Source organism: Phascolarctos cinereus, unplaced genomic scaffold (genome assembly GCF_003287225.1).
Source record: "Phascolarctos cinereus isolate Bilbo 61053 unplaced genomic scaffold, phaCin_HiC Scaffold_3;HRSCAF=262, whole genome shotgun sequence".
NCBI classification, from domain to species: domain Eukaryota; kingdom Metazoa; phylum Chordata; class Mammalia; order Diprotodontia; family Phascolarctidae; genus Phascolarctos; species Phascolarctos cinereus.
The window spans coordinates 259,032,705-259,053,240 of NW_027555736.1; the positions used below are offsets into that span (position 1 = coordinate 259,032,705).

The 20,536-nt window shown below is 36.7% G+C and overlaps 1 protein-coding gene and 1 pseudogene across 4 annotated transcripts in view; one reads left to right on the top strand and one right to left on the bottom strand.

Moving 5' to 3' along the window:
* DDHD1 (DDHD domain containing 1) overlaps positions 1–20,536 on the top strand; it is a 124,947-nt gene that overhangs the window by 74,744 nt on the left and 29,667 nt on the right. For all 4 annotated transcript variants that reach the window (XM_020974832.2, XM_020974834.2, XM_020974833.2 and 1 more), the window contains 3 exons: positions 6,396–6,502; positions 17,475–17,737; positions 18,328–18,403. In XM_020974832.2, coding sequence (XP_020830491.1) covers positions 6,396–6,502; positions 17,475–17,737; positions 18,328–18,403 — 446 coding nt within the window. The remainder of the gene's footprint in view (positions 1–6,395; positions 6,503–17,474; positions 17,738–18,327; positions 18,404–20,536) is intronic.
* LOC110199871 (TBC1 domain family member 22B pseudogene) lies at positions 13,675–15,255 on the bottom strand (annotated as a pseudogene).

A 20,536-nucleotide genomic window follows, 5' to 3' on the forward strand; every position in this document is an offset into this window, starting at 1 on the left:
TTTCAGGGGAGAAAATTGATATTTAATGAAATAGCTGGAAAGACCAGAGTTGAGTAGAAATTTTAACATTTAAACACAAAACTCAAAAGAAACATAAAAAGGTAAACATGAAAGAGAAATCATGGAAGGCTCAGTAAAGTTAAACTATTTATATTCCTATATGGGAAGATGATGACATGTAGCTCCAAAGAACTTTATCATTATTAGGCAGGCATTAGACAGAAGGCATTAATGTGAGTTGATTATGTTGACATGATCTCCAGGAAAAATGAAAGGTTGAGAAAGAGGGATACTTTGGGAGAAAGGGGAAGGGAGAGGTAAAATGGTGAAAATTTTCTCACATAAAAGGGGTGGACAAAGAAAAACTTTTACTGCGAAGGGAGAAATAGGATGGAGGGGGGAGTGCTTTTGAACTTCACTTTCAGAATTGATTCAAAGTGGAAAGAATACATATATATATGTGGATATATTCATTTGTGTTATAGAAATGCAACTTACCCAGTAGGGAAATAGGAGGGGAAAGGGGATAAAAGAAAGGGAGAGAATGATAGAAGGGAGGTCAGATTAAGGAAAGCTGTGGTCGAAAGCAAAATGGACTTTTGGTGAGAGGAAGGGTAAAAACAGAAGAAGAAACAAAATGAGCTGGAAGGGAATACATAATCATGTAACTGTGAATATGAATGGGTGAGTTCACCCATAAAATGGAAGCAGATAGCAGAATGGATTAGAAACTAGAATCCAGCAATAGTTGTTTACAATAGACACGCTTGAAACTGAAAGACACAGAGTTAAAATAAAGGGCTGTAGCAGAATCTAATGTGCAAAACATGCCATAGACCATGAAGTGATAACAAAAAAATTTTTTAGCAGATTTCTCTGATAAAGGCCTCAACTCTCAAATACATACTGAGTATCAAACTGAAATGAGATTTTGATTGATAATTGATAATCAATTGATAAATGGCCAAAAGGATATAAACAGGCAGTTTTCAGAAGAAATCAAAGCTATCTATAGACATGAAAAACATGCTCTAAATCACTACTGGTTAGAGAAAGGCAAATTAAAATAACTCTGAAGTACTATTTCACAACTATCAGAAATGACATGCTGGAGGGGATGAGGAAAAAATAGGTGTGCTAATGAATTGTTGGTGGAATAGTGAACTGGTCCAACCATTCTGGTGGTCAGTTTGGAACTGTGCCCAAAGAAAGTGCTATAAAACTGTGCATATCCTTTGACGTAGCAATACCACTACTAGGTCTGTATCCGAAAAAGATCAAAGAAAAAGGGAAAAGACCTATATGTACAAAAATATTTATAACAAATCTCTTTATGGTGGTAAAGAATTGGAAATAAATGGGATGCTTATCACATGAGGAATGACTGAACAAGTTGTGCAATGATTGTGATGCAGTATGATTGTGCTATGGGAAATGATGACAGGGCTGGTTTCAGAAAAACATGGCAAGACCTAGATCGTTGTGCCCAGTAACAACAATGTTGTAATGATGATCAACTGTGAAAGACTTGTCTGCTCTGATCAATACAGTGATCTAAGATAATTCCAAAGGATTCATGATGAAAAAATTATATCCACCTCCAGAGAGAGAACTGATGAACTCGAGTGCAAATTGGGGTATATTTTTCTCACATTATTTTTCTTGCTTAAAAAAAAAACCAAAAAACAGTGAATGTGAAAATATCTGGCATGATTTCACATGTGTAATTGATATATTGCTTTTCTACTCAGTGGGTGGAAGAGTATTGGAAGGGAGAGAAACAATTTGGAACTCAATTTAAAAAGAAAAGAATGTTAATTTAAAAAGAAAAGAATGTTAAATAAACATTGAATCTGAAAAAATTTGCACCTTGGAAATTGGCGTGCATGCACACGCGCGCTCGCGCACGCACACACACACACACACACTACATAGCATTAAATATCTGGACCAGGGGATACAAATCAGAGCCAAAGAAGATTTTGACATTCCCACAGAGTTGATTAGAGCCCTAACACAAAATCCCATTTTGGGAAATAAAGCTAGAAGAATGAGTAAACAAACAAAAATACTCCTCCATAAGGTGCTGGTGCTAGGAACATCCAAGACACAGACCCAGAAGAAAAGAACAATACTAAAACATCTCTAAGCAAATCCTCAAAGAAAATCACAGTTTGACCACCAGGTCACCTAGAATTCCTTTAAGAAATTATTGAAGCAAGAGTTGTTTTTTTCTTTAAATTAATGATATGAAAGGGATAGGATCACTGAATTAAACTGGATAGAAAGATAATATTGTTTCTATTATCTCTGCCAAGGATAATGATCTTTGGAGTAGAAAGGACAGAATGAAAATTCTTGATGGGGAGTTGAAACCCAAGATAATTAATGAAGTTATGAAGAAAGCACTTCAAGTCTTTAAGCCCAGATTCACTACAGCCCAAGATACTGGCAAATACCACAAAAAGTCTTAGTGATCTTTGAAAGACCAATGACAAGAGAATTGCTGCAGGCCTAGAAAAGGGGAGGTGGTGTTTCACTTTTCAAAAATGGGGAGAAGAAAATTGTGTCTGCAAACTGTAATGAGCTTGCCTTGGATTCCTGGCAGAATTAAAGAACATTATTAAAGGGATTGGTAATCAACATCTAGAAAAAGGAAGTAGTAATGACAGAAGACAAGTATTGTTTAATGAGGAACAGGTCATGCCAAGCTAACCTTATTTCCTATTCTGACAGAGTCAGTAAGCTAGTAACTTTGATCAGGATCAGGAAATCAGGAGAATGCTATATATAGTTTACCTAGGTAGACTTTAGGCATTTGAAAAAGTCTTTAATAACTTTGTGGACAGAGATGGATGAGATGGAGAGATGTAGGGCCAAGTCATAGTTAGAATTAGGTGGGTTTGGAACCAGTTCAATGGCTAAATCCAAAGTATAGTTATTAAAGGGTCAATATCAACATTGCATAATATCTCTAGAAATATGTGTTTGCTCCTGTTGACATGTAACATTTTTCTTATAGTGGCCTAGCATATAGTAGGTGCTTACTAAATGCTTGTCAGTTGATTATCATATACCTGGAATAAAGACATAAGTGGCTTACTTATCACATTTGCTGGTGATTCAGAGCTAAGAAGAATAGTATGTTAGATGGCATGGTTCACCATGCTCTTGAATCTAGTAATTTAATGGGGATTGATATAATATAAATTATATTGATATAAATTTGATATAAATTTCTGGACAGCCAGGTGGCACATAGAATGGTTGGCCTGGAGTCAGGAAGACTTATCTTCCTGAGTTCAAATCTGGCCTCAGACACTAGCTGTGTGACCCTACGCAAGTCACATAACCCTGTTTGCCTCAGTTTCTTCATCTGTAAATGTTGGAGGAGTTGGAGAAGGAAATGGCAAACCACTCCATGTCTTTGCCAAGAAATCCCCAAGTGGGGTCATGAAGAGTAGGACACTACTGACACAACTGAATAACATAAATTCCTACATATGTGTTCAGTAAATCATCTTAACAAATACAAAGTGAGAAAAAGATATGGTCAGATTCATCATCAGAAGTTCATCTTTATCAGTGTATTTAAGGGGGGAGCTACAAGTTCAAGTCAACAGAATGATTTGGCACCTAAAAAATTTAATCCATTAACAGAGACACTGTGTCCAGAACAAGTAAAGGAATAATTCCGCTATAATGCATCATGTTTATCCCATGTCTGGATTATCATGTTTAGCAAATATGACAAACTGATGTATGCTTAGTGTAAGGTGACTAAAATGGGAAAGCCCTCAAGATCATAATAAAAAAGAATCGGTTGCAGGAACTAGACATATTTAACATAGGGGGGAAATACTTAAAGACTTAAAAAGTGCAAGAGATACTTTAGAAGTCACCCCTCATATTACAGGTAAAGAAACTGGGGCCCAAAGTAGTTAACTGACCATCCTAAAGTCGTAAGTAGCAGAGCTTGGATATGATAAATACCAAGTTTTCTGCGTCAAATGAGCAAGAAGGTGATGGATCCCTCACAAACCTCCCCAAAATAGAAATTATGTGCCAAAGATAAAGCAACTTCATCTGTTTCCATGCTCTAGGACACCTAGAATCCAAAGGAATTTTTTTTAAATCCCCCAAACCTAGAATCTGATGGTTAGCTCACTGACCTTGAGCTACTCAGCACCCCTTCCTTCACCTTTTGCACTACTGGCAGCAAAGCTGCACCAGCAGACCCAAAGAAACAATTTAAGCTTACATCAAAACCCAGTGCTATAACCCAGTCCCTCCTCCTACTTTCCAGTACTGTGGAGGGCTTGGCTTTAAGCAGAGGAAATTTGCTCAAATGTCAGCTTGGCCACAATCCTTCAAGAGTAAAAACTTGCTGGGGCTGCATCCCAGGATTCTGGAGTGATGCTGGGGAAAAGATGAAACTGCCAGTTCTGGGCCAAAGAACTGAGTAACAGAAGGAGTCAACAGGTCACAAGGACAGGATACCATGTAAGTGGGGACTGTATGGCACTCTACCAAGCCCAAGTGAAAGAACACAGCATCAAGGTGGGGCCAGTTCTGACCACCCAAAAGTCAGTTGGGACAGAAACTTGGCTGGGTGAACCATAAATTAAGCATGGCTAAGTTAGTGAGGAAATAAATATGAGAAGGGAGTCAGAAAGTAAGTGACGTGGAAAATAAGAGAAAAAAAGGACTCAAAATACCGAAGATTTCAGGAAGAAGAAAACGCAAAGACCTTAGCCATAAATAGGTAAATCAACAGGAAAACCAGTAGTAACAGAAATAAATATGGCCTTCAAATCTAATAAATGAGTGCAGTCCTCTCAGAATAAATACTGTAAAATAAAGTAAAATTTTCCAACACTTGATTAAGGTTGAGGACCTATAACTTTTGAGGAGAACATATCTCTACAATACCTGTTCCTGAGTAGTTTAAAAGAAAAATGAGAATTATTAGAGCAGAATTTGTGTACTGCACAGCAAAAATAATTAGCAGAATAGAACAACTTGAATCTTCAATGGCAAGACTCACCAAAGAAACGAAAGAACAGTACGTTAAGAATTAGAAATTAAGGACAACGAAGAAGAGAAGCAAAAAACAAAAGTAAAATATTCTCACTGTGCAAGCAAAACAAAGATTTCAAAGACAGGATGCAAACAACCTAACGATCATAAGGTTTCCCAGAAGAACATGCCTAGACAAAAACTCTTAATATCGTAATGAAGGAAGTAATAGAAAAGAACTGCCCAGAATGTGTGAACATAGAAAACAAAATTCCAACAAAAAGATTTCACAAATCACCTCCAGGCAAAAACCCATGACTGCAAACTCCAAGATACATGGTGGTTAAATTCAGCAATTCAGTTCTGAAACTAGAAGTTCCACAAGCCTTCAGGAGAAAGACTTTACATAAAAAGGAAAGGAATTGTTGCAGTACAAAAATGAGGTGATAAGGGCTTAAATGAGGGAGGGGCCTTGTGAGTCTGCCTTGATAAAATATAAGTTTTTTGATTGCTAGGTGTGTAAATGCTTAGTATTTGTTGACTAATTGATGCAAGAAATTTTGTTGACATAGGATTGGCACAATTTGGCCACTGGATTTGGGGAAGGGGATGAAAGTGAGAAAGTCAAGAATGAACCTTGGAAACTAGGAGAATGTTGGTGAAGACATCCACTGTTAAGAGAAGTAGGGAAATTTGTAAGAGGGTTTTGGGGAGGAGATAATAAGTTCTTTTTGGAACTGTTAGGTTAGAAATGGCCTGCAGGCTATCCAATTTGAAATATATAATGAGCAGTTGGTGATATGAGACTAGAGTTCAGGAGAGACCAAGACTGGATAGTTACATCTGGGGGTCACCTGAAAGGAGATGATAATTGACTTCATGGGAAAAAATTAGAACCCTAAAGGAGAAAAGGTAAGGGGAAGAAAAAAGAGTCCACAGCAAAAGAACTGATTATCTGTACACAAAGCAACATTTATTAGATTTAGTGTTTACACCTGGTTACCTTTGATAATAGTCCTAAGCAATATCCATGGATATCAATAAGCCCAAGGTAAAAAAAAGTACAGGAAAGAAAAACAATAAGAAAAAAAAGTATAGAAGGTGAAAAAAAGGTGAGGAGTAAAGTACCACCTACATTTATCCAAGTTGCCACTTAATGACACCCAAAACAGTGAACTGCCCTTCTCCACTTTATATACCTAACAGATAGCAAGGCAAAAACCAGTGTAACTCCGTGATTAGTTAGATTTTTTAAATAGTGTTTGATTTATGACAGTTTTCTTTAATTGTGTAGTTTTGTTTTAACTACGTACATGTTTTATTTCTGTACGCAAAGGTTTTTGAATGTTTAACTTGGTCTTTATCTTTATTTCCAGACACTGTTGATTCTATTACTCCTGACAAAGTACGAGGATTAAGGGATATGCTAAACAGCAGTGCGATGGACATAATGTATTATACAAGTCCACTTTATAGAGATGAAGTAAGTATTTTGATATATTGTTCTTTGCTGTTACAGAATAGTGATATAGCATTATTCAGAATTTTAATGCAAGTTTAACCCTTGAAAAGAGAGGAAGAATTCATCTATTAATCACCCTAATTGTGGTGATACACTTTATCCTGTACCTTAGAATCCATATTTTTTAAACACTCCCAGCTTATTCTGCATGCAAATCTCTCTTGAAAAATAAGAAAATTTTTTAAAAAAATCATAGGGGAATAGATTTAGAACCGGAAGGGGTCTTGGAGACCATTTAATCTAACATCCTAATTTTATAGTTGAGGAAACTGAAGCTCTGAGAGGTTAAATGACTTACCTGACATACAGAGAGTAGGTATCAAAGGCAGCATCTGAACCCAGATCTTCCTACCTTACAAAGTGCCAGCACTTTGACCATGATACCGTTAGTTGCTCTTATAATCTAATTGTGTCTCTGATGATAATTGAAAAATGATGTGGTCTTGAGTATTCAAACCTGACCTCCATCTTGTACATAGCATTCTTAAACTATAGCCCTCCTTATATATTTTCCCCAAATAACTGAACAGATGTATTTGTTCAGAGAAGAAGGAGAAGCTTTATTTAATAAAGAGTAAGACCCCTCTTTGGTAAAAAGAAACATTAAGAATGTTGCTTCTTACTGCTACTTAATGGCTTTGGAAAGTGATTTAATCTCTTTAGGTTTCATTTCCTTAATCTATAAAATATGAGGATTGTTCTAGACAATCGCTAAGGTCCCTTCCAATCTCCAAGTATTATTGTCTTAAAACTTACAGTTGTTTGTTTTTTCGGTTAAATGCTTTTTTGTTTGGGGGGTTTTCCCCCCTTTTCTGGCCACTTAATTACAGCTAAACTAACTCGCAACTAAAGACAGAAACTAAAAGGAGATAAATTTCAGTAGTCAGCCAAATTACATATAAATGAAATTAAGTTCCTAGTTTCAGTGAACTCCATAGGACCTCTCAATTATTTCATTTAATACATGGATTCTTTATCTTTTTTGTGTCATGGCAGTCTGGTGAAGCTTGTGAACCCCTTTTTAGAATGTTTTTAAATGCATAAAATAAAACACGCAGGTTTACAAAGGAAGCCAATTATATTGAAATATGATTTTTCAAAATATATTTTTAAAAATTCATGAACCTCAAGTTAAGAATATTTGATTTAATGAGATGTTTAGAATACATTACTTAAAACCAGGATTTCTTGTATTTAGGACATATACGTAAAACCCTGGTTCACTGCACCAAATTAACAAGTGAAAACATGCTTTTTAACTCAGTGAATGCCAAATAAAGATTTGCTGGTTTGGTTTCCTCACTGCCTATAGGGCACATGTTAAACACTGCGGATTTCATAAATAAAGGTGAGACATGGGCCCTGTTTTTAAGCATTTCATAAATGATAGAAGTATGATGTGCTTTCCCTTTGGAGATAGGAAGGGATTTGAAAAAAAAAAACTTCATCCCTCACCCCTTGAGGACTTTCTGGGACAGGTGAGTTTTTCTACTTTTCAGGGGGAAAAAAGTACACGTTTTTAGATAACTGAAATGAAATGTTTATGATAAATATTTGTGTGTTGCTATTTAATCTCTATTCGTTCAAAACTATTTCCAAAACCATGTAATAGGAAGATTTTTTTATATTATCTATGCTGTTCAGTCTTTTTTTTTTAGTCATGTCCAACTCTTTATGACCCCATTTGAGATTTTCTTGGCAAAGATACTGGAGTGGTTTGCTGTTTCCTTCTTCAGCTTGAGTGGGATTGAGACCACCTACCCAAATAAAAATTCAGAGGTTTCTCTCAATAGAAAACAGAGGTTTTATTCTAGCAAGTCTCGAGTTGGGCATCACCTACCCAGGGCGGACTGGAGTAGGGAGGCAAGATATAGCAGCAAACAGCCAGTTATATACCCGTAGACAGACCACTCCAAGAAACCCTCCCTCCCCACTTGTTTACCTCAATCTCTTTATCCTCATTGGTTGAAGCAAGAGACCTTACAATCTATATTTAGAACCCAAGAGATACATTTTACCCAAACCAAGCTTGGAAGCTAGAATATTGCCTTATTTGGTAAGGACTTAAGGCTGGGGTGGTGGTTACAAAACAAGGGAGGGGATGGGCAACAGATGTATGACCCAATCACATGATTTACAGGAAAACGAAACTTAGGCCCAGCTAATGCTAAAGCCTTAACTAAATTTTATATGAGAAACTTTCACTTGTCCCACACAAGCTCATTTTACAGATGAGGAAACTGAGGTAAACAGGATTAATTGACTTGATCAGGGTCACACAGCTACTAAGTGTCGGAAGCCAGATTTGAACTCAGGTCTTTCTAACTCCAGCCTTTGTGCTCTATCCACTGCCCATATATTATACACAGTCATTGCAAAATGGTACAGTAGAAGACCTGGGTTTAAATTCTACTTCTGACAGTTTTAAATAACTGTGTGACCATAAGCAAGTCACTTAGCGTTTCTGGCCTCATTTTCCTGTTCTGTAAAGTGAAGAAATTGCACTAAACCTCTTCTAGTTCTAAATCTATAAAACCCTGAAAGTATCTAATCATCTTCTGTACTGTTGTTGCTTTTTCTGTTGACATGGTACTTCTTAACAAATACTCAAACAAGCCCTTTTATAAAATGCATTATCTCAAATCAACTAAAAACTACCTACAAATAGCGTAATGACAAATGGTAGTATATATCACAAGATATATTTCTGCTTTCCAAACCTTAAAATGCTTTATAAATATGAGTTGTCAACTATTATTAATATGCCTCTATGGTATACAAAGAAAAATTCAATACTTCCTTTGTTTCTGTGCTTCTTACTCAATTTTTGCATATCTAACAGTGATATAGATGTTGCTTAATTCAAATTTTTGTCTGATTCTTAAAAACTGGTCAAAAATGAAAGTATTTAATTTTCATTTCCTTAACTTCAACAGCTTATAGCTCCATGTCTGAAAAAATTAAAATATTTAAGGCAATTTCAGTTTGTATGTTTGTAGTTGCATTAATTTAATTTAATATAAGCATGATTTTATGCATAAAATAATAAATTATTATCCAAGTTTTCAAAAGATAAGAGAGAAGAGGCCAAAATGTAAGTTAGTGGACTCAACTTTAACTCCCAGGAATTTCCTAGAGCATTTTAAAAAATAATGATTAGTGAGCATTTTCTTTAAAAAAAAAGAAAAGAAAAAGAAAACACTGATCATAAAGGACCATCATGACATCAAGAACATATTTTATGAGACTAATCTCTATACTTTGTTTTTGGATAGGGTTACCAGACAAATCAGAGGAATGCTGTAAATACAACTCTAATCCTAGATTTTAGCAAAGTTTCAGTCTTTCATAACAGTTTTTATGGACAGGATAAAGAAATGTGGGCTGGACAATACATATGTTCAAGTGGATTTGGAAATAGTTTAACAGGTAAACCCAGAGTGGTAGTCATTACTGTTTTATATCAACTTGAGAGTCAGTGAGGCATAATTAGAATTTTACATTTCTAGTCAGAAAATCTGGTTGGATATAAGCTTCACTTCTGAAACTTCCTCGTGTGGGAATTGAAATTGTCCAACCTATGATAAAAGAGACTGAAACACAGCTCTGAGGTCCATGGTCCCTTCTAATGAAGAGGACCTCAGATCTTCCTCATGATCTGAGATGCCCCCCTTTTCTGGAACTTTGTTTTTATAGGGTTTGATATCTAAAATACAGAATGTTACTAGTTGATAGTGTTCTTGAGGGCCAAAAATGACATATTAGTAGGAGGGTCATAGGTTGGGTGGATATCTCCACTGAACTGCCTAAGTGGTCATAAGATGGTCACCTACTTATGTTGGACCAGAGAGAATGGTCTAGAAGTACAAAAATAAATCAGAGGACTTTCCATGTAGTTGAGTCACAATGGGCTTGGTCACTATGACAAAGAAAAACAAAGCTTCCTATGATTAAGCAAGTGATGTTACAATCTGTAGCTCACAGTTCTGGGGCCTAATATACAGAACTTATAATCACTACCCCTATGGAATCATATCAAATTGATTGATACTGATTGGAATAGAGTAGGGTCCAAATGAATTATTTCACACACTGGCTCTGTGAGCTTGGGTTTAACCTCTTAGTCACAGATCAGTCCCTAGGACTTAATAAATGTCTTAGACATTTTTGTATCTGTTGAAGGAATTCCTACTTTGTGAAACTTCATTCAATTGAAGAAACTGATTAACATCCAAAAGATTGCAGCCAGGATCGTGAAGAGCATGGTGTTCATGGCATATAGGGATTGTTAGAAGAAACTCAGCTTTGAAAAGATTTAGGGAGAATATAACTATCTTTAACTTGGTGAAGGGATAGCTGGTGAAGGTTTTTGACTTGCTGAAGTCAAATGAGCAAGCATTATAAAGCACTTGTCATATGCTAGCACTGTGAATACAAAAAAAAAAGACAAAAAATAGCTTCTGATCTCAAGCTCACAGTCTAATGGGGGAAGGAGTGGAGAGAATAAGCGGTTTTTTGTGCCCTTCATTGTGTTGAGCACTTAACAAATATCTCATTTGATCTTCACAGCAGCCCGGAGGTAGATTATTACTAGGAGGTGCTATTATCATCCCCATTTTACAGTTGAAGAAACTGAGACAGAGCTTAAATGACTTGCCCAGGGTTCAAGTTCATACAGCTAGTGTCTACAGATAGGCTACCTTCCCTTGCATTTCTTTTCATTAATTCCCTTGATACTCTGGACTTTTTGTTCTTACAGATGAATTTTGTTGTTATTTTTTTCTAGTTCCAAAAAAATAATTTTTTGGTAGTTTGGTATGGCACTGAATAAGTAAATTAATTTAGGTAGAATTGTCATTTTTGTTATATTACCTTGGCCTGCCTATGAGTAATTGATATTCAGTTATTTAGATCTGACTTTATTTATGTGGAAAGTGTTTTGTAATTGTATTCATATAGTTCCTGGGTTTGTCTTGGCAGATAGACTCCCAAACATTATATATTATCTACAGTTATTTTAAATGGAATTTCTCTTTCTCTCTCTTGCTGTTGGGCTTTGTTAGTAATATATTGAAATGCCAATGATTTATGCAGGTTTATTTTATATCCTGCAGCTTTGCTAAAGTTAATTATTTCAAGCAGTTTTTTTAGTTGATTCTCTAAGTATACCGCCATGTCATCTGCAAAGAGTGATAGCTTTGCTTCCTCATTGCCTATTCTGATTCTTTCAGTTTCTTTTTCTTCTCTTATTGCTAAAGCTAACATTTCTAGTACAAAAAAGTAGTGGTGATAATGGGCATCCTTGTTTCATCTCTGATCTTATTGGGAGAACTTCTAGTTTATCCCCAATACATGAAATACTTGCTGATGGTTTTAAATAAATGCTAGTCATCATTTTACAGAAAACTCCATTCCTGTGCCCTCTAGTGTTTTGAATAGGAGTGGGTACTGTATTTTGTCATAAGCTTTTTCTTCCTCTATTGAGATAATCATGTGATTTCTCTTAGTTTTGTTGTCGATTTAGTCAGTTATGCTGATAGTTTTCCTAACATTGAACCAGCCCTGCATTCCTGGTATAAATCCCACCTGGTCATAGTGTATTAACCTCATGATAAATTGCTGTCATCTCTTTGCTAATATTTCATTTAAAATTTTTGCATCAATATTTGTTGGTGAAACTGGTCTGAAATTTTTTCTCTGTTTTGGCTTTTCCTGTTTAAGTATCAGCACCATTTTTGTATCATAAAAAGAATTTGGTGTAGGACTCCTTCTTCACCTATTTTTCCAAATAGTTTATTATTACTTAGTTATTAGAATTAATTGTTCTTTAAATATTTAGTAGAATTCACTTGTAAATCCATCTGGCCCTGGAGATTTTTTTCTCAGGGAGTTCATTGATGGCTTGTTCAATTTCTTAAATTACCTGTCCTGGATCTGTTTTCCAGTTGTTTATCCAGTGAGGTATTTTACATTTTCTTTTATTTTTCATTCTTTTAATTTTGTTTGACTAAAAAAATTCTTGATGTCTTGCAGAGTCATTAGCTTCTACTTGTCCAATTTTAATTTTTAAGGAATCATTCTCTTCAGTTAGCTTTTGTAACTCCTTTTCCATTTGGCCAGTTCTACTTTTTGAGGAATTATTTTCTTCAATTTTTGTCCTTTCTTTTCCAAGCTATTGACTCTCTCTTGAATACCTCTCATTTCTTTTCCCACTTTTTCTTTTACTTCTTTTATTTGACTTTTAAAATCCTTTTTGAGCTCTTCCAATAAGTCATTTTGGGCTTGAGACCAGTTCTTATTCCTCTTAGAGGTTTCAGATGTAGGTATATTGACAGTGTCGTCCCCTTCTGAGTTTGTATTTTGATCTTCCCTGTCACCACAGTAATTTTCTATGGTCAAGGGTTTTTTTTGCTTCTTGCTTTTGTTTTGTTTTGTTTTTTGGCCTATCTCATGGCTGGTTATAGTGGAGCCAGTCTAGATACAAATGAACATCTTGCCTTGAGGGTGTGCACATGCAAACGCAGACACACACACACACACACACACACGGAAAGACACACATGCACACATATGGGTGAATAAAGGAAAAATAAATGTTCCCAGCCCTCAAATGCACTGCATTTTCCAGATACTCTCAGGAAAGCTCTGTGCCTCAACACATCCATCATCTGATAAAAATGGTCCTCGAAAGCTGTCCATCATTGGGCACTGGCCAAAGGGAGTGGAGTTGGTGAGAGAATGATGGCAAACAGGGGTCTTAACAACATACAGCGTTTTTACCTGTGGTCAGATCAAGCTGTGTCTGGAGAGTAATGGACTTAGCCAGAGTAGGGTAACGAGAGACAACCAGACAAAGTAGGGGCGCAATCAGGCACATACCCTGAACCTTCACTTTCTTTTGTCAGTTCCTCTCTTGGCAGTAGACAGTCCTGTGCTCTCCTTTCCGCCCTCTCCCAGAAGTGAGCCCACCTACACAGCAAGGAATACTGATATCCAAGAGACACACATCCAGAGATATGGAGTAGTGCATAGGCACACAAAAAGTGAAGACATAGGTTGATGTGAGCTTTTTACAGTAGTCCAGGGGCTCAAACAGTTGCCGCAGTTAGATTGTCATCTGTGATGGGGGAAGTCTACGTCTCCGCGTGAAGGTGGCATCTATCATCAGTAGTGATGGGAGCATCAGCAAGTATGTATTTCAGTCTGTATGTTTCTGCCAGGAGAAGGCCAATCTCTTCATTGCCCCAGTGTATTGTAGGTAAGTTTTGCAACAACATGAAGAGACCCTGAATATCTTCCTCATCCAAGATCTCTTTCTGCCACATGCAGAGATGGAAATGAGAAAACCCTTGTGGTTCAGACTGGTCGATGTCCCACAGCCAGATGGCACGTCGGGGGGGCAGCTTCCTCATAAGCAGGTTATTCATCCAGCGAAAGGCAAACTGCCATCTCCAGTGATTGTATACCTGTTCATCAGTCCAGCTGACCCGCTCGTCCAGTGCTTGGACTTTCTTCTGGATCCCTGGCTGGGCAAAGGTGCAGTGGTCCTGTATCCCATCCAGTGGTAGCTTACTCATGCACCCAAACTGTCTGCTTCAATGCTTCGTAGAGTATCTGCAGACCAGTTTGTCACATCAAAGTTCTCTACATCCTCTTCCACATATTCTGAGAGGAAGATGACAAAGAATGGAGCGACCAAGTCATTCATTCCCACACGTAGCTACTGGCAGGGTGTCAGATGGCCCAAATGAAGAAGATTCTTTCAAAGATCTCTTGGATAAGTGGCTGCTGGAACAATGAAACGAGAGGATTCGTCCTTGGAATGTCAGTGTGTAGCCACAGGAGCCTCCACATGACAGGTCTAACCTCCCTGGGAATTCCTGGCTAGCTACATTTCCTCAGTTCATCTAGGTCTATGTTATGGCTAGAGAGGAGCTGCTGAAATTTCCCTTAAACGTGTTTTCTCTCAGACAGTCATTGGGGGAGCACCAGAAGCATTCTGGTCTGAGATCCAGGCAACGGGGGGGATAATGGGTCAGAGTGGAAGTGATTGCTGTTTATGAAGAGGGTTCCTTAAGCATGTATCACCAGAATTTCTAGACAGCTGGGCTTCACTGCTGGACTTCATGACTTTAAAAGTAGCTGTTATATCAGCTGCCATAGATTGGGACTGCTCTGGCTTCACCTGTAACTGGACTTGGGCTGCAGTTGCCAAAGCAACCATAGAGTTCAGAGTTTGGAAAGAGGATGTGGAAAAATCCTCGTCATCTCCAATGTCCCAGGTATCACTGGCATTTTGGGCAAACTCATGAAAACTGGAGGCTTTTTTTATTCTTCAAGGGCACTGCATTGACTGGTTTTTTGGGGGTTTTTTTGGCTAGGCAGTGGGGTTAAGTGACTTGCCCAGGTTCACACAGCTAGTAAGCTGTGTTGACTTTTGAGCATTCTTTAATGAAGTTTTTTGTGAGCCGAGGATCCAGTGGAGATGCTGGACTCCATGTACTGAGTAGATACTGCCTGGCAGCTTGGAGCTCCTCTTCCAAAACTGTTTGCTGTTGTCTCTGGCCATGGCTCAGGCCCAGAGAGCGGGCTGTAGGCAGGGCTGGGGGAGAGGGTGAGCCAGAGAGACACTCCCAGGACCCTGCCACCCAAGGGTCGAGCAAGGCTGCTTCCGTCCTGCTGCCACTGCCACCACCACCGGTCACCCCAAGCATTACCTTCTATGTGCAGTTTTTCCTGAGCCCATCAAATTCTAGTACCCTCCCTCTCAAGCTACCTTGTATTTAACTACTTTGTATTTACTGACATTTATTCTGTATGTTCTTTTATTTGTAGTTGTCTCCCCAATTAGAATGTAATCTCCTTGTCTTGTAGCAATTATTTCATTCATTTTGTTTGTGTCTCCAGTACCTGATGCATAGCAAAGGTACTTCATACTTGTTTGTTGATTGATTATCGTATACCACCAGAGTATTCTGCACAAAGATTCATTGCATTTGCAATTTTACCAGTGATGAATGTATTTATATATATATATTCATACTACAGTCCCACCAGTACTGTATTTTGTTGTTTCTAATTATTTTTTTCAATTTGGTGAATATGAGAGGGTATCTTAAAGTTCAGCAAAATTCTTCTTGGAAGAAGAAAAACGATATCTCGCTTAATCTAAACTGTTCAGTGACCAGTAAGAAGCCCTAGAGTTAATTATAATTGATAGAGTTGTAGAGGTAATTCTCCTTTTCTGTTGTATTATTTTAGAGAAAGAGAAGTGGCATTAAAATCATTTGGAATGTGCCCACAGTCTTAAAATAAGTCAGAAATTCAATTTTCCATTCCTGGAAAGTTTATTGGTATGTAAACTTAGCTGGCCTCAGATTCAGGAAAATCTAGTTTCAAGAGCCACCTCTGAACATATACTGACTGTGTGGTCCTGAGACAGTCACTTATCAGTGCCAAATAACTCTTAAGACAATAAGTTAAAAGCTTCTGATCTATATTAGAAGAGGAATTTCCTTACTTGACAGTTTTCTATACCTACAAAATCGAAAGGGGGTGGAAGGAGGGAGGTGTGGTGAAAATAAGCCAAAATTCAGTTTCCCTCAATTAAGGACATAATCACAGAATCCCATTGCTTTCGAAATAGGATTTGAAAAAATAAAAAAAAGCACTTTACCCTAGTTAAATATTACAGAAGTGATGAGATGACGTTTTATTACCCAAAGATTAATCAAGCATTTGCACATATTTTTTTTTTGCACTTTTCCATGGGTAAAAGTAGAATTCTGCCCACCAAGATAGGCTTTCCCTCTCACTTCATATGCCATGGTATGAAAATAGACAAATTATTATTAGTTAGACCAGCCCTCCGTTATGACTCTACTAAGATCTTCCTCTGATGTCTCATCATGGCATGGAGATGGTCCTAGATTCTTGAAAGTTATGCTAGTAGAACTTTTAATCTGGTTCAGGCATACTGGGGAGTTTGACATCTCTATACTAAGACTTCGACACAATCACAGATCTTCAACATATAGACAGTGAAAAGCAATAGTATGTCTAGGAATGTTAGTCTTTCAATTAAAAAAAATTGTACTTTTCAGAAATAACATGCAACTTTTTTCTCATTTTATACTCCCCCAAACCTAATAGTTTGATAGGCATTTGAATCAGTAAGGCTAATATCCATTTTTTTCACAAACTCAGGAGGTAACTCAGGTTAGATGTGTTGCTTTTAACACTGTGGGTTTGTGGTTGTTGTTTTTTTAATAACAGCCTTTTAAAAATTATTTTGTTGTAAATTTTCTATTTTCATATAATGGCATATGAAGTGAGAGGGAAAGCCTGTCTTGGTGGGCAGAATATAACATAAGTTCCTACAAGGCAGGGACTATGTCATTTTTGTCTTTGTATTCTCATCATGTAGCACAGCACCTCCTTACACATAGTAGGCATTTAGTAAATGTTTGAGTTGAAATTGGAATTAAAGTTTCAGTGGGAAAAATTATAATTAGGGATACATATGGAAGTTTTCCTTCTGACAATAAGCAAAAGCAACATGAAATTATTACTGGAACATAAATGGAATTATTTTGAAAGTAATTATTTTGAAAAGCTATAATAGTTCAAATAGCCTAATCCTGATTTCTGAGTTTTATTATTTTCCTTTGCATTCAGAGGATATCAGGCTTAACACCACAAGGTACACATGATGTCATTTTAACTGACTCAATTGTAGAATTTTTTTCTTTTTAATTTTTAAACTTGTCCTTAAAATTGAATTTATGTTGGAGATAATTGTCACTGTCCTCATGGGATTGGATGGCATTATGTTCTTGATGTTTATTCATCTTTTTCTTTACACAGGAGATTAAAATTAAAAGTTAAAATCAGTGTTAAAACTAACATAGGATTACTTTCTTATTTCAAACAGCTAGTTAAAGGTCTTCAGCAGGAGCTGAATCGATTGTATTCGCTTTTCTGTTCTCGGAATCCAGACTTTGAAGAAAAGGGGGGTAAAGTCTCAATAGTGTCACATTCTTTAGGATGTGTGATCACTTATGACATAATGACTGGCTGGAATCCTGTTCGACTTTATGAGCAGCTAATGCAGAAGGAAAATGAACTACCTGATGAGCAATGGACAAGCTATGAAGAACGACATCTCCTGAATGAACTCTATCTAACTAAGCAGCGGTAAAGTAGTAATGGTGATAATAGCATTTCTTTAGCACCTACTTTATGCCAGGCATGTGCTAAGCACTCATTTAATACTATCTATTATTCTCTTTAAAGAATGGCCAATGAGAGGAATTCTCTTTCCAGAAATTACTCTACTTGGAATTGGCATTGTAAAGATAATAAATCTTAGACCAAAGATTACAGCATTACATGTCCTAGCTGAATTTTAGGTATTTAAAATATTATATCCATTTCCTTATGTTTATAATAAATATATTTGTCTCCCTTGGTTTTTACTTTCTATTTTACTGAGGGAGTTTGTAGTTTCTGTTTAGGATCTTTAATCTTTTAGGGATTTTAAATTTGGATGCTTTTAATGAAAATATGACTTTTAAGAGGGCTGTTTAGAGAACAATAAATTTTTAAATTAAGTATAAATTACTTAATTTAATTTATACTTAATTAAGTATAAGAATAGTAAGATCAAATGTCTTTTAAATGCTTAGAAAATAGACTTATTTCTAGCCTATTTTGTTCACTAATTATAAATATAATGTATTAAATTTGTGAAGGTTTTAAAATGTTCTTAATATATAATTTCACAGGTTGAAAGAAATAGAAGAAAGATTGCAAGGATTGAAGACATCAACTATAACACAAACACCTGCTTTAAAATTTAAGGTATATAAAAAAATATAAAATTTATATTGTTCATTTTAGTGTGTTTTTTAATGTCATCTCACATATGACAAAATTACATGAGAAATGAGATCATTTTAAGTATATAGTTAACTCTACTTTAACTCGATTATTTATGACAAAGTCACTGATCTTGGGTTCTCTCAGTGCTAATGCTTTATGTTCTGAAGGACTAATATTTTTTTCATTCAACTAATATTTTTTTTGAGTGCTTACTATATACCACTGTGCTAGGTATACTGGGTGGGAAGGGATACAAAATTATAAGACAGTGTTCCACCTGTGATGATTTGCCTAAGGTAGATATAACTTCCCTCCACAAAGTCCTGGTCTGGTACCCCATCAGAGAGTGAGGGTATTCCCTGGTTCTTCCTTATCCTTATCCTAAAACTGCCCTCAACTTGCCTTGATTCCTGTTCCCCTTGATGAGTTTCTTCTGGAGTCTCCCATCTGTGAGAGGAATCTAGGCTGACCCTCCTTCATTCCCTTCTTGGCTCTGCTTCTTACTCTGTGGACTTCATCACCGTGCCCCTACACAGGTGCTGTTCTTTCTCCTCTTCTGCCTAGCTCATAGTAAACACGTAATAAACACTTAATGAAAGCTTGTTGTCTGCCTTAAATTTCTACTAAGCTGGAAATGTTACAAGTGTGAGCCTGGCAGCAGACTGTCCACTTTCTGAGGACCAGCCTGCCTAAGTAGGAAAGGATCATCACCAGTAGCCTGGCTACTTGATAAATTCTTTGGCCGTGGTAATCCTTGAAATAAAGAAAAATGTGAAGTGGTCCTCAGGGGTTCTTCTATAAGAAGAAGGGGCAGAAGATGCTAAGAATCATCGTTTTTAGATTATCTTTAAACTTGAACTCTGAATGTGATATCTTTGACCAGTAACCTACAAATGGGCACACTACTGGGGGAACTGAATCTTACCAGTCTTGACATTTTCTCTATAAATGAAGTCAGAACAAAAAAGAAGAAGAATTTGCAGCTAAAGAGATGGCCCACAATTTATTCGCCAAGAGGCAAATAAATTAGTTGGCAGAGTTGGTTTCACTGTGTGCCTTAATACAACAAGAAACATCATTTCATGAAACATATGGCCATCACAAAAAGCAGTGCTTATAAGTACTTGCCAAAAGGCCTCTGTCAAATAATACAACAATATCAATTGCAGAGAATGGAGAGGATATGGTTTTATGAAAAGTCTGATAATGGCCTGCCAGATTTAGTCAACATAAACTCTGATAGTAGGTAGCTTCACTACAAAATTGGGAATGGGTGAGGATAATGAGAAATACTTTGGAAGACATAGATCAGTGAAAAAGAGGCCAAAAACTTGTTGACAACTCAGTTCCATGCCTTTATGTGGTAAATACTTTTTTGAGAAGAGAAGCACTGGCCATGACAAGCACTGAATAGCATCACCTAAAAAAAAATGGGTTGTATATTAACAGATGGGAAATAACTTGTTACTGATAGAATCATTCCTAAATTAGTTTTCTGTATATTGTCAGACTACCAACTTGTTAGAACAAAGATGAAAATTAATACAAAGGTAGAAGAATAAAAATGAGAAAAATATGTCCCCTGGAACTGAAACAACTCAAGCCTAACCTAATCAAAAAAGTTGATGTGTTCAAGCGGATCTGTAATTTCATCAATTTGGTGGTTCCTTCCACAGATGAAGATTGCAACTTTCATTCCTTCCCATCCTATGTGACTTTCTTCCTCACCTAAATTTATCAAAGTTCTACCCCAACATTCTGGAGGCCTTCCCACTTACTCCTGACATTGCAAGGATACTGGTGGAGCACTCTAGATATCAACTTGTCATCCCTCTAAATTTGACCATCCCATCTTGCATGCCTATCATATGTTTTCCTAATTACGTCTTTCACTCCTTCTTTAAAATTCTTCATTGTTAGTTGTTATAGTCTGCTCATACTCCCCACATACCTCTCTGTTGTTGTCTGTATCAGACTCGTTTCCAGTTTCTCAGATACCATTGTGTTTTATGTCTCAAAGCCATGTGGCCACAGTGATAGAATGTTGGTATTAAACAGATGGTTCCTGTGGTAAAAATCAGTTTCAGAAACATTGGTGGGAGACCTAGCTAA